The 26,896-nt window shown below is 38.5% G+C and overlaps 1 protein-coding gene across 4 annotated transcripts in view; it reads right to left on the minus strand.

The window, feature by feature from the left end:
• The window catches only part of TMEM131 (transmembrane protein 131), a 139,510-nt gene that overhangs the window by 84,469 nt on the left and 28,145 nt on the right, over window positions 1-26,896 (minus strand). For all 4 annotated transcript variants that reach the window (XM_024743695.1, XM_024743696.1, XM_024743694.1 and 1 more), the window contains exon 4: window positions 14,112-14,235. In XM_024743695.1, the coding sequence (XP_024599463.1) occupies window positions 14,112-14,235 (124 nt within the window). The remainder of the gene's footprint in view (window positions 1-14,111; window positions 14,236-26,896) is intronic.

Genomic DNA, 26,896 nt, shown 5'->3' on the forward strand with positions numbered 1-26,896 from the left:
ACAGATTTCAGTATTTGTTGAAAGCTGTTAAAAGCATTATATCCTGGGAGAAAAAAGAGCCTGGATATAAGAGTACAGGTTCTCTTTGATAGTTCCTAATATCCAATCAACTCTTTATAACTTAAAGACTGGAATACTTTAAGAAGATGCTGAGATACACAGAACAAATCTTTTCTTTCTTTCTTTTTTTTTAATAACAGGGAAAATCTACTCCCAAATGACAATTAACAATGTAACAAAACAGTGATGAAACAGAACAATCAAGTCAGGCTCAGGAATGTAATCTTCCCATAAGAATTCATCAGATTTGCTACAATTCATCCTTTTGTTCCCTCTGGTACAACAAACTTCCTAAATAAAATAAATTTAGTTTGATTAAAAAAAAAAGAAAACAGTAGGAAAAAGTAATGAAGACGACACAAGGTGTGCTAACTTTAGTTTTAAATTATCTGCAGCAAAGTCTCACATAATTGTACCATAGATCAGAGTCCCTGGCCTTTTGCTCCCTTGGTGATCTCACCCAGGTCCATGGATTCACAACTTTACTTCTATTTCGAGTCTAGTCCTTTCCCTCATACACCAGACTTCAATTGCCTACTTGGCACCCCCAGCTGGACGTCTAGGAGACATGCCAAATCTAACACGTCCAAAACTGAACTACTGACCACACTCTTGAAACCTACTCCACCCTCAGCCTTTTCCGTCTCAGCTGATGGCAACTCTGTCTTCCTAGCTGGTCAGGACAAAAACTCTGGAGTCCACCTTGACTATTCTCTTTCTCTCAATCCCACCTCAGAAAATCCTATTCCTATCTTGAAAATATATCCCCAATGCAGCTTTCTTCACTTCTTCACTCTGCTCAGAGTAATCTTGCCCTGAGTCCTGCAACAGCCAAGGTAACTAGTGTCCCCGATTCTCCCCTTACCCTTCTTCAGTCTATTTCTGGTAAACAATGATCCTTAGAAAACATAAGCTATCATTCATTCCTCTGCTCAGAATCCGTGATGGCCTCCCATTTCAATCAGGATAAGAGCCCAAATCCTTATTACAGCTTCTAAGACCCTTCACAGTCTGTCCCTTCCCACCCCCCCTTTACTTCTGCTCTCATCCTTGCTCACTCTGGTCTAGCTACACTGTCCTCTTTGCACACCAGTTGTGTTTCCACATTGGAGACCTTGCTGCCTGAACGCTCTGTCTGGAATGTTCTTCTTCCATACATTCCATTTCCCTCCCTACAGTCTTCTCCCTTACCTCCGTCAAGTCTGTTCAAATGTCACCCTCTGAACGAAGCCTACTCTGACCATCCTGTTTAAAACTGGAGGAGTGATGTCAGCATCCTGGTGGTGTAAGACATTCCTTTTTGTCCTCCTTTTAAAACAACGCATTAGACATCCATCGACAAACAGAAGTGCCTCTGTGGGACTTGGGGAATACAGCACCACACGCCTGAGGATCTGGGAGCTGTCTTGCCCGCCTGTGCATCTGGAAACAGGCCGTGGGACAAATGAACCTGCCCCAACCCCTCTCACTGCAGCTGGGAAAAAAACCTACAGACTGCTGACCTGGGCAGATACTGATGGACAAGAGATAATGTGCAGAAGTCTACCTTTCCCAAGGAGATATTCCAGCATGCCATTGGAGGGAAAAAAAAAAAAGAGTTTGGTTGCAGTGGAGATAGTAAGAGGAATTTTCCCAGGGCCAACTCCCCCACCCATGCTAAGGCAACAGTGCATGGGATGGTGACCTCTCCTGGGTGGGGGTGAGGGGGTGGGGGGAGGAGAGCACCCTGAGCGAGTGAGTGCCCAACTCCTCCGGCTGTGCAGGATGTGGCTGGGAATCCTGTTTCTCTCCACTAGCACCCAGAGTACTGAGGTGGGACTTCCATAACTGGGGGAGGTAGGAGATCAGGAAAGAGGCAGATAAAAATATCAAAGGGCATTAAAGGTAGGCAGCTCCTGCTGACTGTGCTCAGGACTGCAGCAGAAGTTCATCCAGGAGTCTCTGGAGTATCTCACTGGAGGATCTCCCCACTAGGTCTGCAGGCACCCCCAATGCCCCAAGAGCTAAATCCACACCTCCCCCAGCTCTGCAGACGGCTCCTTGTGTGCACTCCCGAGTTAGCGAGAGCAAGGCCGGTACGTGGACTGCTATCAGAAGAACACACCAGGACGTGTGTGCAAGGGAGAAAGCACAAAATTGAGCTACAGCACCACCACCTTCGGAAAAAGCCTAGACATGTAACAGCACCAATGAACAGTACACCCCATCTGAAGGCAACTAGTAAAGGTTTAAGGAGGTGTGACTGCTACTGCAAATGTAAAAGCAGCAACACAAAATTGTAAGAAATGTGAAAAATCAAAGAAACATATCATCACCAAAAGAACACTAATTCAACAACTGAGCTCAAAGTTACAGAATTTTGTGGTCTAGGTGATAAAAGATTTAAAATAGCTGTTTTTTTTTTTTTTTTTTTTTTCCGTACACAGGCCTCTCACTGTTGTGGCCTCTCCCGCTGCAGAGCACAGGCTCCGGACACACAGGCTCAGCGGCCATGGCTCACGGGCCCAGCCGCTCCGTGGCATGTGGGATCTTCCCGGACCGGGGCACGACCCCGTGTCCCCTGCATCGGCAGGCGGACTCTCAACCACTGCGCCACCAGGGAAGCCCCAAAATAGCTGTTTTGAAGAAACTCAACAAGCTACAAGAAAACCCAGAAAGATAATCCAACAAAATCTCAAAAACATACACGATCAGGCTTCCATGGTGGCACAGTGGTTAAGAATACGCCTGCCAATGCAGGGGACATGGATGGGTTCGAGCCCTGGTCTAGGAAGATCCCACATGTCGTGGAGCAACTAAACCTGTGCACCACAACTACTGAGCCTGTGCTCTAGAGCCCACGAGCCACAACTAATGAGCCCACGTGCCACAACTACTGAAGCCTGCGCGCCTAGAGCCCATGCTCCGCAATGAGAGAAGCCACTGCAATGAGAAGCCCGCGCACGGCAACGAAGAGTAGCCCCTGCTCACCGCAACTAGAGAAAGCTCCACAGCAACAACGAAGCAACGAAGACCCAACGCAGCCAAAAACAAATGAATAAAATAAGTAAATTTAAAAAAATACATGATCAAAATGAGATATTTACCAAAGAGAAAGAAATCACAAAAAAGAACCAAACAGAAATTCTAGAGCTAAAGATTTCAATGAATGAAATGAAAAATGCAATGGAGAGCATCTGCAGTAGGTTAGATAAAATGGAAAATAGAATAAGTGAGCTAGAGGGCAGGTATTTTGAAATAACACAGCACAGAACAAAGAAAAAGAGAATGAAAAAGAGTGAAGAAAGCCTATGTGATCTATGGAGTTCCATCAAAAAATATTAGAATAATCAGAGCTCCAGAAGAGAAGGGAAAGGGGGCAGAAAGTTTATTTAAAGAAATAATAGCTGAGCACTTCCCAAACCTGGGGAGAGACTTGGACATCCAAGTTCACAAAGCTAACAGATTACCCTATTATCTAAAGCAGAAAGCCTTTCACCAAGATGTATTATAATGAATGTGTCAAAAATCAAAGAAAGAGAGAGAATCCTAAAAGGAGTCAGAGAAAAAAAGATTGTAACCTACAAAGAAAACACATTAGGCAATCAGCAATTTCTCAGCAGAGACCCTACTGGCAAGGAGACAGTGGAATGACAAATCAAAGTGTTGAAAAAAACCTGCCAGCCAAAAATACTCTATTCAGCAAAGTTATACTTCAGATATGAAGGATTTCTCCCAGACAAACAAAAACTGAGGAATTTCATCACCCCTACACCTGCCTTGCAAGAAATGCTGCAAAGAGTTCTTCAAGCAGAAGTCAAAAGATGCTAACCAGCAACAGGAAAACATACAAAAGTACACAACACTCTAGTAAAGGTAAACGTACAGTCAGACAGAAAACTTAATTCTGTAATAGGACGGTGTGCTAACCACTTAACTACAGTATAAAGTTTAAGGAGAAGATTACAAAAAATAATTACAGTGACTATAATTTGTTAATGAATACACAATATCAAAAGAGGTAAATAATGACACCAAAACACATCAAAGGGAGGGAGTAAAAGGGTAACACTTTTGCATGACATCAAAATTAAGTTGCTATCAATGTAAAATGGACCATTTTATCTAAAAATATTTTATGTAAGCCTCATGGTACCAAAAAGCAAAAACCTAGAGTAGATTCACGGAAGGTAAAGAAAGGGGAAACAGAATATAACACCGTGGAAAATCACCGATTTACAAAGGCAGGCAGAAACAGAGGGGAAAGGAAACAATGGAAATATAAAATAAACAGAAAGCCATTAATGAGATGGCACTGGGAAGTCCTTACATATCAATAATTACTCTAATGTAAATGGACTGAATTCACCAATCAAAGGCACAGAGAGGCTGGATGGATAAAAACACAAGACCCAACTATATGTTGCCTCCAAGACTCACTTCAGATTTAATGAAACACATAGGCTCAAAGCGAAGGGATAGAAAAAGAAATTCAGGACTTCCCTGCTGGCACAGTGGTTAAGAATCGCCTGCCAGTGCAGGGGACACGGGTTTGAGTCCTGGTCCAGGAAGATCCCACATGCTGCGGAGCAACTAAGCCTGCGCCACAACTACTGAGCCTGCGCTCTAGAGCTTGAGAGCCACAACTACTGAGCCCACATGCCACAACTATTGAAGCCCACGTGCCTAGAGCCCATGTTCTGCAACAAGAGACGTCACCACTGCGATGAGGAGCCCGTGCACGGCAACAAAGAGCAGCCCCCACTCGCCAAAACTACAGAAAGCCCGCGCACAGCAATGAAGACCCAACACAGCCAAAAAATTAAATAAATAAATAAGAAAAAAAGAAATTCAATGCAAGTGGAAACCAAAGGAAAACGGGGTTAGCTATACTTATATTAGACAAAATAGACTTTAAGTAAAAAATGGTAACAAGAGACAAAAAGGTCATTACATAATAAAGGGGTCAATTCATCAAGAAGATGTAATAATTATAAATATATATGCACTAACATTGGAGAAGCTAAATATATTAACACATATCAACAGGTTTGAAGGGAGAAATAGGCAAGAATACAATGATAGTAGGGGACTTTGATATCCCACTTTCAGCAATGGATAGATCATCCAGACAGAACATCAACAAGGAAACACTGGACTTGAACCATACATTAGACCAAATGGACCTAACAGACATTTATAGGTCATTCCATCCTATAGCAGCAAATACATATTGTTCTCAAGTGCACATAGAGAAGAATAAGTTTGAAATCATATCAAGTATTTTTTTCAGACCACAGTGGTATTAAACTAGAAATCAACAAGAAGAAAGCTGGAAAATCTACAATTATGTGGAAATTAAACATTCTCTTCAACAGCCAATGGGTCAAAGAAGAAATTAAAAGAGAAATAAAAAATAACATTGAACAAATGAAAATGGAAACAAAACATACCAAAATCTACGGAATGATGCAAAAGCATTCTGAAAAGGATAAACTTAGTTTATAGTAATAAATGCATATTTTAAGAAAACAGAAGGATCTCAAATAAACATTCTAACTTCACACCTCAAGGAACTAGAAAAAGAACAAATTAAGCCCAAAGTTTGCAGTACAGAAATAACGAAGATCAAAATGGAAATAAAAATGTAACACAGGCCAGAAAAACAGTAGAAAAAAAAATCAACAAAACTAAGAGCCAGTTTTTCAAAAAGATAAACAAAATTGACAGATCAAGAGCCACATTAACCAAGAAAAAAGAAGACTCAAATAAATAAAATCAGAAATGAAAGAGGAGACATACTACAGAAATACATAGGATCATAAAATACCAGTATGAGCAATTCTATGCCAACAAGCTGGATAACCTAGAAGAAATGGATTAATTCCTAGAAACACACAACCTACCAAGACCAAATCAGGAAGAAATAGAAAATCTCGATAGATCAATAATGAGTTAGGAGATTGACTCAGTAATCAAAAACCTCCCAAAACAGAAAACTCCAGGAGCAGATGGCTTCACTTGTGAGTTCTATCAAATACTTAAGGAAGAATTAATGTCAATCTTTCTCAAACTCTTCCAAAAAGTAAGAGAAGGGAACACTTCCAAACTCATTTTATGAGGTCAGCATTACCTTGATACCAAAACCAGACAAGGACACTACAAGAAAACTATAAACAATATCCCTGATGAATACAGATGCAAAAGTTCTCAAAAACTATTAGCAAAGTGAATTCAGCAACACAATAAAAAAGCATTTGACAAAATACAGCATCTTTTCATGATAAAAACCCTCAACTGATTTGGTATAGATGGAGCACATCTCAACATAATAAAGACCACATACAAACACACAAAGCTAACATCACACTCAATGATAAAAATCTGAAAGCTTCCCCTTAAAATCAGAAACAACACAAGGGTGCCCACTCTCACCACTCTTATTCAGCATGGTACTGGAAGGTCTAAGTTAAAGCAATTAAGGCAAGACAAAGAAATAAAAGGCATCAGAAGTGGAAAGGAAAAGCTGTCATTATTTGCAGGTGATATGATCTTATATATAGAAAATCCTGAAGACTTAACCAAAAAACTGTTGGAACTAATCAAAAAATTCTGTAAAGTTATAGGATATAAAATCAACACACAGAAACCAGTTGTGCTGCTACACACTAACAATGAAACATCTGGAAAAAAAAAAACAACGATTCTACTCACAATAGCATCAAAAACAATAAAATAGTAATAAATTTATCCAAGGAGGCGAAAGATCCTGTATAATGAAAACTGTCAAGACCCTGATAAAAAGAAGTTGAAGAAGACAAATGGAAAGATATCCTTTATTCATGGCTCAGAAGAATTATATTTTTTAAATATCCATACTAAGCAAACCCATCTACAGGTTCAATGCAATATTATCAAAATCCTAGTGGAATTTTTAACAGAGATAAAACAAACCTAAAATTTGTATAGAAACACAAAACAATCATAACAACAACAAAACTGGAGGCAGCAAACTTCCTGCTTTCGAACCATACTATAAAGCTACAGAAATTAAAACGGTATGGTTCTGGCATAAAAATAAAACATGTAGACCAGTGGAACAAATAGCCTAGAAATAAACCTCTGCATATATGGTTATCTAATATTTGACATGGGAGCCAAGAACACTCAATAAGGAAAGGTTGTCCTGCTATATCATTTCTACTGCTATATCACATTTGTTCAATTCCCATTAACATGTATGGATATCAGAAATAGAACAAAAAATGTCCAGGTCTCTACATATAATTAAAAAGCAATCATTAATATTCATTAATGACTTTCAACCTATGAGAAGAAATTGTTTACTATATTAAGCATACTAAAATAAATGGGTAAAAACATTTTCATTTTAGCCATAGATTGAAACAAAGTGTATCCTAATTAATCTTCAGTTTACCTGAAAAGGTAATCAAACAAAAGGCTCTACAGAATCAAGGAAAATATACTTTTTGTTTGCTTACCAATGTCTATAAGGCACCCATTTCCACAATTCTATGGTAATTAAAATTTGACTATTATAGAGTATTTTAAAAATCTGTATTTTTTGTCACAAGCCATACATTACATATTTTATGGCCAATATGCAGTACAGCCATGAAGATGAACAGGCCTAAACTGCAGTCTTAGTATTATGTAATTTTAATTATAATTAATTAGACAATTATAGTTAGTCAACAGATAATCATAAACCACAATTATTAGGAGTTATATATAGAAAAACGAATTGTCACACAACCACATTCCTTTTATTACCCTTGTTCTTGATTTCCAGGTGATCTCAGAATCAAAACCTTAGTAAGGGGTATTATTTATACATGTGTATGTGTTAAAATACAGTTATGTAACACTTAGCCTTTTAAATAATAACTATTCTACTTTGTATTTCCTACTGGTTGCTTAACGTAGAGATGATACTGGTTAATAATCAACAACTTAAGTGACTTATAGGAAATGTTTTACTCTCAAAGAAATATGATCTGACCAGGAATTCTAAAGATGACAAGGCAATTAGAGTTAGGATAAACATACAGAAAGGTTTTGCTCTCTTGGACATGAGAAACTCTTTTCATTTTTCCCCAAAGGCTCTTATGATAGGCATAAAATTAAGTGGAGGGGAAATAAGGTTATTTCTTCTCCCAAGAGTTAATTCCATCTCTCCTCTCCACTTCTTGAGCTTCTGGAGTCAGTATCTTACTGTAGGGAATAAAAATGAAAAGCAAGAAGAAGAATAAGAAAAAAAAAAAAACTTAAGGTAGCATAGATTTTGGCTATCTCTTTTAAAGCTAAATCTAGAGTACCTAAATGTAGATTTTGATAGGTATAGATTATTTGACTGTTTAATTCTATCTCCTGATACTGGAAAACACAGACGGGCTTTTAACTTTTCTTCAACTATATATACATTGAGATTATCTTTTTTTTTTTTTTAACACCTTTATTGGAGTATAATTGCTTTACAATGGTGTGCTAGTTTCTGCTTTATAACAAAGTGCATCAGCTATACATGTACGTATATCCCCATATCTCCTCCCTCTTGTGTCTGCCTCACACACTCCCTATCCCGCCTCTCTAAGGGGTCACAAAGCACCGAGCTGATCTCCCTGCGCTATGTGGCTGCTTCCCACTAGCTATCTATTTTACATTTGGTAGTATATAAGTCCAGGCTACTCTCTCACTTCATCCCAGCTTACTCCTTCCGCTCCCCATGTCCTCAAGTCCATTCTCTACGTCCGCGTCTTTATTCCTGTCCTGCCCCTAGGTTCTTCAGAACCATTTTTTTTTAGACTCCATATACATGTGTTAGCATACGGTATTTGATTTTATCCTTCTAACATACTTCACTCTGTATGACAGACTCTAGGTCCACCCACCTCACTATAAATAACTCAAATTCGTTTCTTTTTATGGCTGAGTAATATTCCATTGTATATATGTGCCACATCTTCTTTATCCATTCATCTGTCATTGGACATTTAGGTTGCTTCCATGTCCTAGTTATTGTAAAGAGAGCTGCAATGAACATTGTGGTACATGATTCTTTTTGAATTATGGTTTTCTCAGGGTATAGCCCCAGTAGTGGGATTGCTGGGTCGTATGGTAGTTCTATTTTTAGCTTTTGAGGAAGCTCCATACTGTTCTCCATAGTGGCTGTATCAATTTACATTCCCACCAACAGTGCAAGAGGGTTCCCTTTTCTCCACACCCTCTTCAGCATTTACTCTTTGTAGATTTTTTGATGATAGCCATTCTGACTGGTGTGAGGTGATACCTCATTGTAGTTTTGATTTGCATTTCTCTAATGATTAGTGATGTTGAGCATCCTTTCATGTGTTTATTGGCAATCTATATATCTTCTTTGGAGAAATGTCTATTTAAGTCTTCTGCCCATTTTTGGATTGGGCTTTTTGGTTTTTTGATATTGAGCTGCATGAGCTGCTTGTATATTCTGGAGATGAATCCTTTGTCAGTTGCTTCATTTGCAAATATTTTCTCCCATTCTGAGGGTTGTCTTTTCATCTTATGGTTTCCTTTGCTGTGCAAAAGCTTTTAAGCTTCATTAGGTCCCATCTGTTTATTTTTATTTCCATTTCTCTAGGAGTGGGTCAAAAAGGATCTTGCTGACTTCCAATCCAAGAACATGGTATATCTCTCCATCTGTTTGTATCATCTTTGATTATTTTCATCAGTGTCTTATAGTTTTCTGCATACAGGTGTTTTGTCTCCAGTATAGGAATGCCAGAGATTTCTGTGCATTAATTTTGTATCCTGCTACTTTATCAAATTCATTGATTAGCTCTAGTTAGTCTTCTGGTAGCACCTTTAGTATTCTCTATGTATACTATCATGTCATCTGCAAACAGTGACAGTTTTACTTCTTCTCTTTAGGCTGTGGGTTTGTCATATATGGCCTTTATTATGTTGAGGAAAGTTCCCTATATGCGTACTTTCTGGAAGGTTTTTATCATAAATGAGTGTTGAATTCTGTTGAAAGCTTTTTCTGCATCTATTGAGATGATCATATGGTTTTGCTCTTTCAATCTGTTAATATGGTGTATCACATTGATTGATTTGCGTATATTGAAGAATCCTTGCATTCCTGGGGTAAACCCCACTTGATCATGGTGTATAATCCTTTTAACGTGTTGCTGGATTCTGTTTACCTGTATTTTGTTGTGGATTTTTTCATCTATGTTCATCAATGATACTGGCCGGTAGTTTTCTTTTTTCTGTGACATCTCTGTCTGGTTTGGTATCAGGGTGATGGTGGCCTCACAGAATGAGTCTGCGAGTGTTCCTCCCTCTGCTATATTTTGGAAGAGCTTGAGAAGAATAGGTGTTAGCTCTTCTCTAAATGTTTGATAGAATTCGCCTCTGAAGCCATCTGGCCCTGGGCTTTTGTTTGTTGGAAGATTTTTAATCACAGTTTCAATTTCAGTGCTTGCGATCGGTCTGTCTGTATTTTCTATTTCTTCCTGGTTCAGTCTCAGAAGGTTGTGCTTTTCTAAGAATTTGTCCATTTCTTCCAGGTTGTCCATTTTATTGGCATATAGTTGCTTGCAGTAATCTCTCACTATCCTTTGTATTTCTGCAGTGTCAGTTGTTACTTCTTCTTTTTCATTTCTAATTCTATTGATTTGAGTCTTCTCCCTTTTTTTCTTGATGAGCCTGGTTGATGGTTTATCAATTTTGCGTATCTTCTCAAAGAACCATCTATTAGTGGTTGTTTTTTTTTTTGAGGTACACGGGCCTCTCACTGTTGTGACCTCTCCCGTTGCAGAGCACAGGCTCCGGACGCGCAGGCTCAGTGGCCATGGCTCATGGGCCCAGCCACTCCGTGGCATGTGGGATCTTCCCGGACCAGGGCACAAACCCATGTCCCCTGCATAGGCAGACGGACTCTCAACCACTGCACCATCAGGGAAGCCCCATCTTTTAGTCTTATTGATCTTTGCTATTGTTTCCTTCATTTCTTTTTAATTTATTTCTGATCTGATCTTTATGATTTCTTTCCTTCTGCTAACTTTGGGGTTTTTTGTTCTTCTGTGTCTAATTGCTTTAGGAGTAAGGTTAGGTTTTTTATTTGAGATGTTTCTTGTTTCTTGAGGTAGGATTGTATTGCTCTGAACTTCCCTCTTAGAACTGTTTTTGCTGCATCTCATAGGTTTTGGGCCTTCGTGTTTTCATTGTCATTTGTTACTAGGTATTTTTTGATTTCCTCTTTGATTTCTTCAGCGATCTCTTGGTTATTTAGTAATGTATTGTTTAGCCTCCATGTGTTTGTATTTTTTACAGATTTTTTTCCTGGAATTGATATCTAGTCTCATAGCATTGTGGTCAGAAAAGATACTTGATACGATTTCAATTTTCTTAAATTTATTGAGGCTTGATTTGTGACCTAAGGTATGATCTATACTGGAGAATGTTCCATGAGCACTTGAAAGTGTATTCTGTTGCTTTTGGATGGAATGTCCTATAAATATCAATTAAGTCCATCTTGTTTAATGTATCATTTAAAGCTTGTGTCTCCTTATTTTCATTTTGGATGATCTTTCCATTGGTGAAAGAGGGGAGTTAAAGTCCCCTACTATGATTGTGTTACTGTCTATTTCCCCTTTTATGGCTGTTAACATTTGCCTTATGTATTGAGGTGCTTATGTTGGGTGCATAAATATTACAACTGTTATATCTTCTTCTTGGATCGATCCCTTGATTGAGATTATCTGTTGAAGAATTTTTCAGAAAGACTTCTCTTTGCATAAGATTCATTTGTAGAAATAAGTCCCTGGGAAAGCCTAGGTCAGAAATGTCAAATTGGTGTCCTTTAACTAGCTTTCTTTGGTCAACACTATCTGTCTTTCTAAAGTCAAATTCATTTTTAATTTGTAAACTCAGTAGATATTATCTTATAAAAATTCCTATTTCCGACTCTTCTTGGAAAATCAGAAGAACTGTGCATGAGCTTACATTCCCACGTGGCCACCACCGGCTGCAGCCGAGTGGGGGCTGGTGCCTTTGGATGGGACATGTGCTCTTCCAGGTCACCCCCCGTTCCACTTGGTCTGCATCGCCTACCTGGCTAGCCCCTGTAAGAATCTATTTGTAACTCTGCTGTTTATTTGGTCTGCTTTGTATTGTGATAGGAACATGAAAAAGGTAAAAATCCTGGTCTCTAACACGGGTGAAGCTTGATGTTTAGAAACAACAAAACATTGCTTGAATTAGCAAAGTAAGTTAACAAGGTAAAAATAAAATCTGTACTGCAGTTGTGCACTACTGTTAAACAGTTTTCATCGCACTTTACTATTCTGCCTTTTAACCCAACACGTCTCTACACTGTGGCAATGCCTGAAAGCTGGATGACACCACTTACACCTAAGTGTGTCTCCATACACAGATTGTAATGTATATGACCCACCCTGTAGCTTAATATGATACAAATCCCTGCGGAGGGATTGGCTCTTATCCCTGACTGCATGACCACAGGCAAAGCCCTCTGGGGTTCAACTCTTCATTCATATAATGAGGGTACTGGACTAGGTCTCTCTTAGACTGGGATTTGATTGTTTGAGACCATCAGCACATTTATAAAAATTGTGGAAATATCTTTTAGGTAAAACAAATAATAACTCAAGGGAAACTTGTTTTAGAAAATATTTTAGAAAAGGGATGCTTTCCAAGAGTACAACAAGAAAATTAAAACTTCATCATCAAAATATGCTGACTTATCCGTTCCTTGTTTACAAAATAGTTTTAAATTTTAAAAAAGCCAAAATTATATGCCACTATTTACCCTAGAAGTTGCTACTTAATGACAACATACGATGAAGCCAGGATTTTAGAAAGGAGAAATGTAAAAATCGAAATAATTGATATAAATTTATATGCTAAAAATTGGTTATTTAGTCATATCTCTTCAAAGGAGTCAGTGAAAACCCTCGGAAGATGAAATCAGGCTCCATTCATTTACTTCCCTCTGACATTTGCTATTTAGCTAATTATTTCGGAAGCCTATATGTTAAAGCTTAATGCATTCTCTCAAATCCAAATTTTATTAAGATCTTTTTTTTTGCCAGATAAAATTTTTTTTATAGTAACAAGTTTGCATACTATCTACGAAAATGATTATAAGTAAAATTTTATAGGACACCTGTGTAGGAAGAACCCTAAACAGGCCCTCAAATTTCCTGCCCTAATTTCTGTGACTGTGAATATGAAGGACACCACACCTGTGATCTGCACTACTTGATAAAAGGGATTTTGCAGATATAATGAGATTATTAGTCAGCTGACTCTGAGTTAATCAAAAAGGAGACTACCCAGGTGATGCTGACCCAATGACATGATTAAAGCAGACTTTTCTCCACTGGTGGTAGGAGAGGTCAGATTTCTGAAGCGTGAGGGAGATGTGATGCACCAGTGCTGGCTTCAAGATGGTGACAAGGAGTGTGGGTACCTCAGGGAACTGAGAGAGGTCTTTGGCTGACAGCCAGCAATGAAACGGGGACCTCAGTTCTACAAGCACAAGGAACTGAACTCTGCCGACAACTTGAATGAGTCTGGGAGTGGATTTCCCCTGAGTCTCCAGTCAAGGACTCAGCCCAGCTGACATCTTAGTTACAGCCTTAAGATACTCAGAGCAAAGGACCCACTGGACTTGTGGCTTACAGAATCATGTGCTAATAAGTGGGTGTTTGTGGTGATTTATTACACAGCAATAGAAAACTAACACAACGCTGAGGAATTACCTATTATTAGGTAGGACAAGAAAACCAATTGAATATATGAATGCTACATTTTTCAGAGTGCTTAAGTTTCAAAGTTGATTTGTTAGGCTGTTTCATGTTGAGAAAAACAATGTGTGTTGAAAAGTAGAAGTGATAATTCTCAGGAAATGGGGCTAACTAAAGTCCAGAATAAATGTGAAACATTCAAACTAGATTTTAATTATAGCGAAGTAGAATTATACACTAAAAACCCTAGACATTTCAATTTCAAACTCAAAAGAAATCAAATACAGCAGAGATGCTTACCCTATTTTGAAAAAATGATGCATGAAAATGTGATGTTGTAGCAGATATTGATACTAAAGTAATAGTTTCTTCAGAACTAGGATTATGTAAGTAAACTTTTTCCATTTTTGGCATTCCAACTGGTCTGTAAAAACAAAAAGAAAACTGTTACAAATACTTCAAAGACAATTTCTAGTTTTAGAGTTAACCTCTAGTTGTTAAAAAATTAAACATCAAAATATTTAGACAAATACATACCCAAACGTATGAAATTATATATTAAGTTAGTTTATACCTAAAATTACACATAAAATGCATGCATTCGCTATTCAGCAAATAAAATTATTGAGTGCCAACTGTATGTCACACACTGAGCCAGGTACTAGGATGTAAGGGGGCAAGTCTCCACCCGGATGAAGCTTACAATCTAGTGAGGAAGCAGGCAGGGAACAAAACGGTCAGATCCCTTTATTACTTTCTGTAATACCACCTACCGCCTGCTTCTCTACTAATTCTGAATCTTATCCTCCTCTCCCCAAATTCCACTGATAGATGCTCTTCAATTTAGAAGAAGTTTAGTGGCAACGTTATGTGAGCAGATCTGCCTTATAAGTTAGGGGCTGTTGTTATACTCATTTTATAGATGAGGACACCAAGGCACAGAAAGCTTAATTAACTCGCCTAAAGTCATACTTGGAACATCACCCTGAATCCAGGCCATCTGGCTCTGGTCCCTGCTCTAACCCTCTCAAAGGAACAGTATAAAGCACACACTCGAGGTCTGATGTCCACAGATTCATTTTAACGTTCCCCATGGCATCCACATTACAGTTTGTCTGAAAAGTGAAACCTCCTTAGTATGTAGTCCATTAAGTACTTACGTTGCTAATCATATTTGCACAGGCTTCCTAGCTTGACAGCTTAAGAGAATTCTGCAAATAAATTACGTTTTTTCAGAGTTCTCTCTAGTTATTTAATTGGCACCTGTCTTATTTCCTCAACAAGATTATCAGTACCTTAAGGACGAAGTTTACGTTGTATGCGCACTGTGCATTCCTCGTATTGTCTAGCACAGAACCAGGCACCTGGTGAGAGCGTGCATGGGGCAGCTTGCCCGCCCCTGCCCCTGCCCATGACCTCAGTGGTTACAGTCTAGTGAAGAAGCAGGCAGGGAACAAAATGGTCAGATCCCTTTCTTTCTCTCTGTAATACCACCTGCTGTTATGAAGTGGTTATCAGCCCCCCTAATCTGGAATCACTCAGCCTCCACACGTAGTTCCCTATGTTTCCACCTGAGTCAGGCTGGTTCCATGTGCGTGACCCCCACGCCTTTACCAATGTCTTTGCTCTGTGTTTTCTTCCCTATCCTCTACGTGAATCCAAACCCTCATGTTCTAATTCAGTTACAGCTTCTGTCACAAGGTCCTCTTCTTGTACAATCATTTTGGCCTATGCTTTCTGAAATTTTATTTCATCTGTAGAAAACCTCAAATTCTAAGTAGTTGAAGATGCAGCGCCAGAATTACGTTTTATATGTGGTTCAACTGTCCACCGTGCTTTTGTCCTTCAGGAATTTTTGCCCTTGCCTTTTCCTCAGTTCAGTTTATCACTTGTAACTTATGATGTTGGAAAACTGATCAAACAGTGAACAGCTGACAACTTTCACTAGTTTAAAAAAAAAACAAACCAGGGGCTTTGGGTTCCTTTTAAAATGGTGAATTGGTTAGTATATGTTACTGGTTCTCCCTGACACCCCCTAACAGCTGCATATACAAACAACAACGCTGGAAAATTTTAGAAGTTAATCCCTGATTCCAAGGATTAACCAAAAACAGCAAGAAACCCTTGGGGGAACAGAAGGCTGCCTGAACTGGCAGGTGGGGAAAAGTGAGGGACACAGAGCAGCGCAGGCCGCGAGAAGCCAGGAATAACTCTCCTCTTCTCCATTCCCTTCCCTGCTTGCCTTGGTACAATCAAAGCCTCCCCCTTCAACCCAGATGGCAGAAAGGCTCACTGGGGTAAGAAGCTGCTGATCAGCTACACTTGAGCACACCCGCCTCTACACTCCTCCCTCTGGTCCTCCAAAGCCCTAAAGTTGTTAGATTACAATTTAGGAAGACACCTCTTCCAGACACTTTTGCCTAAGCACTGTCAGATAGAGTGGTGGGAACACAGGACAATCAATAGTTTTTATGTGAATGTGTGTATGTAACTGGACCTCTCCACCTTGGGGATCATCTTCCTTCTTAAATTCACAAGAAGAGACAAAGAGAAAGGCTTGGTCTTCTGCTCTTCCTCAATATGTATTATAAGACAGCAACTCAGAAGTTCACACATCAAAACAACATGATCTGTGAGAAGTAGTACAATCAAGTTGAAAACATATACAATGTTGTGATAGACCACAATATTGTTCCCGATTTGCTGACTGAACTGGTGAGAGGCTTATATCTCTCCACTTCATTAACATTAGGTCAATGAAACGTGAGCAAAAGTGACATATATCATTAAGTTTTAAGAGTCTTCTTGTACTCTGTTTCTTCTGCTAAGTAAATGGCATTGCACAGATAGGAGTGCTCTTCTAGTCTAAATCCCACTGGGTTGTTTGTGATCACAGCATAACCTAGTAAAGGCTGAATAATGCATACCTGAAGCTGCAAAAGTTAAACCAAGAATTAAAAATAAGCATAACGGAATATGCTTAAGGAGAAATGGCAAGATACTAGTAAAATGAAGAAAGCCTATAGAAAACAGGAGAAAATATCAGCAGAAAACATAATGTACAAAGACAATGGATGGGATATAGGTAGATAAAACTCTATTCGTGAGCTGGAAGATCAGATTGACAATTTAGTTCCAAATTCAGTAAGAAAGTATATATATTTAGAATATTTTAAAAGATAGAGCTATAAAAATCAAAAGAAAAACAGATATGTAGAACATAACTAGAAGTGGTAATATTTGGAAAATGGAGTGTAGGAGTACTTGAAGAATATGGACAAAAACAATGGGCAAAACCCAAAATTTTTTTAAAAAATGAAATAATTCTTGATTGAAAGCATTTATGAAATGTCAACAAGGAGAGATAAGGAAACCCTGTACTTAATAAGCACACAGCAAAATTTAAGGAGTTGCAAGAGTTTTTTTATACATTATGGATATAAGCCTCTTAGGAGATATTTGCAAATATTTTCTCCCATTCTGTGGCTGTCTTTTCACCTTCTTGATGGTATCATTTGCAGCACAAAAGTTTTTAATTTTTATGTAACCCAACGTGTATATTTTATCTTTTGTCACTTGTGCTTCTGGAGCCATATCTAAGAAAATATTGTACAAATCACTGCATAATGGAGACACGTTACAATGTTTTCCTCTAAGGTTTTATAGTTTAGCTTTGTTACATTTACATTTAGCTCTATGATACACTTTGAATTAATTTTTGTGTATGGTGTCAGGCAGGGGATCCAACTTAATTCTTTTGCCAGTTGTCTTAGCACCATTTGTTGCAAAGATTATTCTTTCTTCATTTAATTGTCCTGGCGCCCTTGTCAAAATCAATTTACAATAAATATAAAGTTCTAGTTCTGGAATCTAAATTCTTTCCCATTTATCTACATGGCAGTATTACACGGTCTTGACTACTAAAGCTCTTTAGAAGGTTTCTGACATTGGGAGCTGTTAGTCTTCCAACATTGGTATCCTTTTAAAAAATTGTTTGGCTATCCCGGATCCTTCTTATTTACATGTGAATTTTAATACCAGCTTGCCAATTTCTGTAAAAAAGTCAGTGGTGGTTTTGATGGGGATTGTGTTGAATCCACAGATCAATTTAGGGAGTACTGCCATTCTCATTTGTGTCTTCTGATTTATGAATACGGGATGGTTTCTATTTACTTAGCTCTTTAATTTCTTTTGACAATGGTTTGGCATTTTTAGTATACAGCACTACTTTTTAAAAATTTGTATACAAGTATTTTATTTTTGATGCCATTGTAAATGGAAATGTCTTCTTAATTTTGATTGTCCATTGTTAGTGTATAGAACAAATATTTTTGTATATTGATCTAATATCCTGTAACCTTGCTGAACTCACTTATTAGTTCTATTTTTTTTTAAAAAGTGGATTGCTTAGGATGTCCTATGTACAAGAGTACAACATCTGAAAATAGAGACGTTTAATTCTTCCTTTCCAAATGCCATTATCAAAAGTGGGGTACCTAAATCTCCAACTATTACTATTGAACTGTCGGTTTTTTCCCTTTAGTTCTGTTAGTGTTGCTTCCTATATTTTGGGTTTCTGTTGTTAGTTGTGTCTTGCTTTTTTAATGTGACAATCTTGGTCTCTTAATTGCTGTGTTTAGACTATTTATATTAAATGTAATTATTTTTATGGTTAAAGTCTACCATCTTGCTATTTTCTATTTGTTCTATCCCTTCTTTGTTCAGAACCCTTTTATATGCAGAATTTTCTAGTCCTGGCCCAATTAAACTAGAAATCAATAACAAACAGATAAACAGATTCTCTATAAATATGTAAATAAACCAACATGTGTAAACAACTCATGGATCAAAGATGAATAAAAATTAAGAACTATCTGGAACGGAATCAAAATGAAGAAAGTAACTCATTAAAAACTTGGGGAATACAGTTCAAGTTGTGCTTAATCGAAAATTCATAAATCGAAATGTACATATTTGAAAAGAAGAAAGCCTGAAAATTAGTGAGCTAAGCATCCATGTCATTACAAAAAGAACAGCAAATTAAAATAAGAAAGTACAAGGAAAGAAATAAGAGTGGAAATCAATGAAGCAAAACATAAAATAGAGATGATTTATGAAGTCAAAAATTCCCATTTTGGCAGGGGGAACTAATAAATTGTTAACTACATGGCAAGATGAATAAAGAAAAAAGAGGAGGCATAAAATATCAATACCAGCAGTGATGAAGAAGACATCACTACAGATGCTACAAACAGTAAAACAATCATAAAATTATATTAAACTTTATGACAGTAAATTTGAAAATCCTGAAATTGCCATACTCCTAGAAAAACAGAGCTTGCGAAAACTGACAAATTTAAGAAAAAAATATGTAAGCAGTACAGAAAATAAAACTACTGAAGAAATTAAATCTGCAATTTAAAACTTCCCCACAAAGAAAACTCCAGTCCATAAGGACTTGACTGGCAAAGTCTACCAAATATTTAAAGGGACTATTCTACCAAACACTTTGGGGAAAAGAGAGATGCCGATACAAAATGGGGAAAGATGAGAAAGAACTCTGTGAGGCTGGATTTGAATTGGGAAAATATGAATTGGACTTATCAGTATGGGCAGTGATTTATGCATGTATACATATCAATATATACATACATAATGCATATGTATATATACATGTATATATTCCTCCAGAGATTGGTCCACATGAGCACAGAAGCAATGACATATTGGGGCAACGAGCACATTCAGTGCCCAGATCTGGGTTTCTAAATGTCATTTCCCACTGAAGAGACCAGGATTTCTTTAGTTTTGGCTAATTCCAGGTCTTAGACAAAGCAAACATAAGGAAGTCTAGAACATTTGTTCTATTAGAGAGCAAAGAATTGTTCAAAGATAATAGGATGTATCAAAAAAAGAAAAAGGAATCAGCTTAAACAGGCTCCCACTGGCAAAATCTATAAAATTTGGAGCAAAAAGAACAGCGAAAGTAAAGGGTTATTACACACTGATTAAAAAACAAAACCCATGAGTCTATAGCAGAGATCAACAACCTTTTTCTGTAATGGGCCAGACGGTAAATATTTTAGGCTTTACAGACCATGCAATCTCTGTCACAACTACCCAGTCTGCCACTGTTGTGCAAAAAGCAGCCATAGACAAACGTAAATGAATGGGTATGGTTATGTTCCAGTGAAACTTTATACATAAAAACAGGTGTCAAGGGCCACAATTTGCTAACCCTTGGTCTATAGTGATGGTCAAAGAAAAGAGGGGGAAGAAACTTGATTCCTAAATGAAAAAAAAACAATGATAGAATTTGAAGGGGAAAAAAGGAATCACCATTTTGCAACTCTCGATGTAATGACTGATTCAGGTAAGAGTCTATGGGTGCGGATGAGGTAAACTATTAGATGAAAGATTGACGGAGAACAGGATACCAACCGTACAGATTATTTATTAACCACGAAGAGGAAAAGCCGTCTTTACAATTTACAGGATCTGGCAGGTAGTACACCAATGAGCGCTCAAACTCAGCATCAACAATAATTAGCAATATGGACATTACATTACCCTGATATAACGTAATACAACATTATCTATGTAATGTTCTTGACAAAAATGTTTAGCCTGAAATCTAATCATTAGGATATAATCAGGCAAATCCAGTTTGTAGGCTATTCTATAAGTCAACTGACCTGGACTACAAAAATTTCAATCTTATGAATAAAAAAAAAGAAAAAAGGTAGGCAACAGTTCTAGATTAAAGACACCTACCAGCCAAATGCAATGTGTCATCCTTAATTTAAACCTGGTTAGAGGATGGAAGACTATATTGCTTTTGGCAGTTAGGGAAATTTGAATGTAAACTATATATTAGATAATGTTACTGCATCAATATTAGATTCTTTGGGTGTGATAATGGAATTGTGGCTATGTAGGACCAGTCCGTTAGGATTTACACACTGAAGAACTCAGGGGTGAAATATGATGTATACATTTACTTTCGGGAAAAAATGTGGAGTTTGTGTGTGTGTAGAAAGAAAAAGAGACAGAAAGAAAAGGTTAACTCTTGGTGAATCTGGATAAAGGTTATGTAGGTGTTCACCATATTATTCTTCCAACTTCTCTGTACTTTTAAATTTTTCAGAAGTTGGGGAAAATATTAAGACTTTCTGTTCAACAAAATACCAGATGGGAAAATTTAACAGACACATGACAAGCTGGGAAAAGATATTTGCAATGTCTAAATATCTTTTTAGACTTTAAGGTTATTTTCAGACTATAAGAGGAATTTCTAATTACTAAGAACCCCAAAAGAAAAATGGTCAAAGGATATGAACAGGCAATTTATAGGAAGAGGAAACTCTAAAGGCCAATAAGCATATAGAGATGGATATTCGAACTTACCAGTGATGAGAGAAATGCAAAATTAACAAGGCATCATGTTATCCCTATTTAACTAGCAAAATTGGAAAGCTGGCTAATGTTAAGTGCAAATACAGGGGACATGGCAATACAGGAATGCTAGTGGACTGCTCGGAGGAATACAGAGAGGAAGAGCCATGCACAAGAGCAATCAGGCCATAGGTAGATACGTCAAGCGTACTCACACTCTGTAACCTACGCGTTGCACTCTGCGCTCATAGTTCCCACGAAATTCTCATGACGCTCCGTAAGTGACCCTGTAAGAGGCTTTCACTGCACGGCTGTCTGTGGTGGTAAGGCAGGAGAGGCAATATGTGCAGCCATCAAAGGGGGAGTTAACGGTAGAGTAAGTACTCACTATTTTACTCCAGTGGTTAGAAATAAGAGAGCAGAAAAATAATCTAACAAAAACAGACCTTTAAAAAGGTTAAGAAATAGAACGAGCTATGCAGCCACTATGGAAAACAGTATGGAAGTTCCTCAAAAAATTAAAAACAGAACTACCTTATGATCCAGCAACCCCCTCTTCTTCCCATATCTGAAGGAAATGAAAACAGGGTATCGAAGAGATACATAGCACTCTCAGGGTTACTGCAGCATTGTTCACAATGGTCAAGATATGGAAACAACGTAAGTGTCCATCGATGGATGAATGCATAAGGAAGCTGTGGTGTATATATACACGATGGCACATTATTCAGCCATGAGAAAAAAGGAAACCCTGCCATTTGTAACAACACGGATGGACTTCAGGGCATTATGCTAAGTGAAGTAAGTCAGAGAAAGACAAATCTGTGTGATATCACTTGTATGTGGAATCTCAAAAAGCCGAACTCCCAGAAACAAAGACTAGAATGGTATTTACCAGGGACTAGGGGGTGGGGGTAAAGGAGAGATGTCGGTCCAAGAGTACACATTTCCAGTTAGAAGATGAATAAGTTCTGGTGATCTAATGTATAGCATAGTGATTATAGTTAATCATACTGTACTATACGCTTGAAAGTTGCTAAGATCTTAAATGTTCTCACCACAAAAAAGAAATGGTAATTATGTGATGTGATGCAGGTGTTAGCTAATGCCATGGTGGTAATCATTCTGCAGCGTAAGTCAAATCAACGTGCTGTATACCTTAAACTTACAATGTTATTTATCAGTTGTATCTCAAAGTTGGAAAAAAACCAGAACGAACTATATCACAATATTATTTATATGTTAAAATATAATTACATACATTAAAATTACATAAGAATAATTTCTAACTGGGTGGCAGATACAAAACTATACGTATGTCTTATTCATTTCTGTCTGTATATTATATTTCATAAAAAAGAAAAAAGGTGAAAATAATGTGGTAAAGTAATGAGAATACTCTGGAAAGTAACACTGCCCTATAATTGTTAAGCATCATCATATAAAAGCGAAATAAAGCATTCAGTCTTTTATTCTTCCTTTTGCTTTAGAGTGACCACATCAGTCAAGGTGGCTTTGCTATGTGAGTTGTTTACTTGAGGTCAATGAATCAAAAGGTATTTGCCGAGGACCTACATTTGAGCCACCACTGTTAACAATGCTACCTTATCTTTACAGGTGCTTCTTATATAGCCATCAATGCTGAATCCTGTTTAGTCAGACAGTAAGCCCCATATGTTGTGATATGATCCCTCAATAATTCAATTTGAAAAGTACTTTAACAAATTTTATCTAAATAGAATATTAGAGAACTTAGGGTGGAAGTGTTATAATTAAACATTATGATAAATAAACTCAAAGCTCATTTTATTGTCCAAGCAGAAGTTTTAGTCTGTTTCCTTAGAGGTTTGTCTAACTTCCTTATTAGGACTTCTTCTTTTGGGGGTAAAACCCTCAAAGTCTAAAGTTGGGCAGAATTACATGCGCTCAACCTGACTTCTAACACAGTCACATTATTTCACTTGATTCTCATATTCTGTATCACCTAAATCAACATCAAATGTAACTCAGCACCACTTTATTCATTTCTTCTGCAGCTTCATCTACAGTTGACTCTTGAGTTGTTTTAAACATTGTCTTTTCTAGAATGGGATAACAATACCTTCTTTCCATACTACCCAAAAAAATCACGTTCATATGCATAAGGTCCACAAACTATATAAATAAGAACTCTTCACTGTCTTTTGTAAGCATTTAACACATTTTTAAGGTTTTGAAAATGGGCTGTGCTGCTTTTTATTTTACACACCATCTGAGAATTTCTTTATAATGCTGACGTGAAGTTTTGTTGTTGCTGAGGTTCAATGTCTTCTGGTGCCTCTAAGGCTTAAACCAAGACATACTCCCCTTCTGAGAGTTTATCACTGCAGATGCCACCAGCTCTTGCCAGAAGCGGGAAGGCTGTAGAGAAGATGAACTCCCTTCAAGTCTCTCAGCAGAGAGCAGGTGATTCTGTGGCATTAGCGGTCACTAAGAGGCTGTACCCACAGACTGCCCTTGGGAGGCAGGATCCCACAGGCGAGTTTCCTGCTTTGCAGGGAAGCAAAAACCTGGTCCAAAACTGCTCCGTGGTTTACAGCCCAGCCATCACGAGGCTCAAAATCTTTCTGTGGCTTACAGTTCAGCCATGAGGAAAAAACCCAAAGGTGGACCAAGGCTTGGGCCCTGAGGAAGGGACAGAGGGGCATCCAGAGGCAGGTCTGCAACAACGCATTTAGGGTTAGGAGGCAGGAAGCTGAGTGCCCTCAGGAGCCCCCAATGCGTGGACTTCCTCTTGCTCAGGTAGAGACTTTCTCAGGAGCTAGACCTCTTAACCAACAGGCTCAGCGATCTCAGGTAGGGTCACGGGACCATAAAATAATTAGGGAAGTAGGTACAGATCCAGCTGGGACTTCAAACTATGGCCACGATGCTGCAGGAAGAAGCTTTACAAAGACAATGTGGAAGATAAAACTCTTCTTCCTCAAGCTTTATACACATATAAGTAGAATAACAGTACACAGAAATAAAAATGTGCTCCTTCTACCCTGTAAGTTCACCGATTATGTGCTTTTTTCAGCAAACGGGCTCTTTTACAATTCAAGTGTCCCACAGGCTACCTGGCAACCAGTGTTTCTCCTCCCTATGAATTTGTTCTTAATGTTTTTCCTCCATTGACCTCAGTGCAATCAATCTCAGTTTAGATAAAGAAGACAGGGTATAACACAGACAAGTACTCTGGGGGATCCTTGAAGAAGACAGGACTGAAGATGGCCTGCTACAGGAGAGGGCTCTGGGGTAAGGAAACAAGCCTGGAGGTTCTAGGAGCCTGGAAGCAGGGGTGGATCAGAAAGCTTGGTTTGCAATGCCGGTGAGGCTGGCCTTACCCTTTCTTCTAGGGATCAAAGAGGAAAGGCCCTAAGCCACACCCTCCGGAAATGAACCCTTGGAGAAGGGTCAGCTACTTACATTGCCGAGAGAAGTCTGGAGTAACAAGAACTGAGGGAAGGCGTCAGCAGGCTATTCCAGCCACTCATGCACACACAGAGCAGGCTTCCTGCAGTTCCAGGTGGTCCAGACCATGGAAGCAGAGGGAGGTCTCCTTGGATGGACCAGCTTACAGACCTCATACAAACAGCTTCCCCTGCCTCTCCCTCTCCTCAGTTCCCTTGACAAAGTGGAAGACTGAGGAGAGAAGTCACACTGAACCATGGAAAACTGTGCTCAAGTACTAATACAAATTTACTTGTGAATAAATAAGCAGTGCATCAGTTTTCTATGCTGCCTAACAAAGTACCACAAACCGAGAGGGTTAAAGCAATGCCCATTTATCATCTCTCAGTTCTGTACGGTAGGAGTCCAGGCACAGCATGACTGCTGTATCTGCTCAGGGTCTCACACATCACGACTCAAAGTCCCCTTCTAAGCTCATGCAGGTTGCTGGCAACGTTTAGGTTGCTCTCAGCCTCTTGCCATAGGGCCCCTGCCCTTTCCAAAACCAACACAAAGAAACTCCCTTGCATCAAATACCTCTCATGCTTCAAATCTCCAGACATTTCTGTCTCTGACTGCCACAGCCAGATGTAGATGGCTCATGTGTGGTTAGGTCAGGTGCCCAGATTACCTCCCTATCTTAAAGGTCAACTGATTTGGGACCTTAATTACATTTTCAAAATTCTTTGAAAATTCTACAGCAACATCTAGATGAGCGTTTGACTGAATACAATTGGGAGAAGGTGAATGAGCACCTCAGGGGCCAGGAATCGGGGGCATCTTAGAATCCGGACTGTCATAAGCATCTGTGTGACTGCCTGGCTAGACAGGTAAGATTTAAAAATAAGACAGATTTTCAAATGCCTGCTGCTGTGCTGGTCCAGTTTGTTTCCATTATCAGCTGCTCCAAAGACAGGAGGAGGGCCAAGGGGGTTAGTGTGAATTATTTATAGATAAACCAAGCTGAGATATACAGCTGTTCTCTCAAGAGCAGAGCTTCTGACTAACTGTCCATATTTTACAAGAGTCTGAGGCTCAAAAGAATTAGGATGAAGCACTCATGAATTAGAGACTAGCTTGGAAAGTAAGCTGCAATTTTGTGGTCAATGGCAATTTTTCTAGCCACAGAAAGATGACAATGCAGTGCCATGAAACAGCTGAAGAAATGGCTGAGTAGCTGCCCTCAGGCAAACTTTGTGAATGACAGTGACACAGCAGTCTATTAAACACAACTTTTGGCAGGAATTTGGGCCAAATCAATATGCACTACTTTGACCACTCGATTACCACAAAATCTGACCATCGTCTCAAACACATTTTAGACTGAGGTCTGAGCTGGAGTGTTGGTTGAACAGTTATAAACTGGAAAGCTAAAAAGCACCAAACATCCCTTTAGAAAAGAGGGCCTACTTGATTTTCTCGGAATACCAAAAAGTGATTAGGCAGAAATGCCCCTCATCAACTGAACTTGACAATAAACACCTCCATTTTTAGCAAGTTTATTCAATTTCCACCCTTTTAAAAGCCATTAAGTCTCTGTTTTAAACTTTTAGATTTGAAATCAAGATTTCCTTCACTTAATAATTATATAAACCAAAGAACTCAGTAAAACAAGATCCCACCCAAAGAATCTTTTAAATCTGCAATAAATGTTTGAAAAAAGTTGTTATGGAAACAGAAAAATATTTAACAGCACTGGCATAAATAACTGCGGGGGGGTGAGTAAAGCAGGGGGTGGGGGGAAGGTGGAGAAAGAAGAGAAGGGCAGAGGGAGAGGGAGGGAGAGGGAAGGGGCAAAAAAGTAGAATCAAAGAATAAATTTAAACAAAATGGATGTAAACAAAGAAAGCCTATTTTTCAAGAAAGTTAATCTGATCAAACGTCAAAGACATTCTAGAGGGCAGTAGGGACGGCCAGGGTAGTGAGAGGAGTGAGGCCACGGCGGTTTAGAAAGCAGCCACGGAACTAGAGCTGCATCCTTGCTAAAGGACAGGAAACCGTCTTGGAGACCCTGGTTGGCAACTGAAGGCAACCTGGAGTGATAAATTTCATCCGACTCAAAAGTTCTTCCAGTTACTGCAAAGGGCGTTTTAAAATTAAGAATGGCTTCTGGTTTAGCAAAAATGACCACAAGCAGTAGAAGTAGTTCACAGAAAACATAAGGCAAAACTTCAGTGCATAAGTCAAGGTACAGTGAACAATGATTTCTGATCACTTAC

Source organism: Neophocaena asiaeorientalis, unplaced genomic scaffold (assembly GCF_003031525.2).
Source record: "Neophocaena asiaeorientalis asiaeorientalis breed wild unplaced genomic scaffold, Neophocaena_asiaeorientalis_V1.1 scaffold114, whole genome shotgun sequence".
NCBI lineage: Eukaryota > Metazoa > Chordata > Mammalia > Artiodactyla > Phocoenidae > Neophocaena > Neophocaena asiaeorientalis.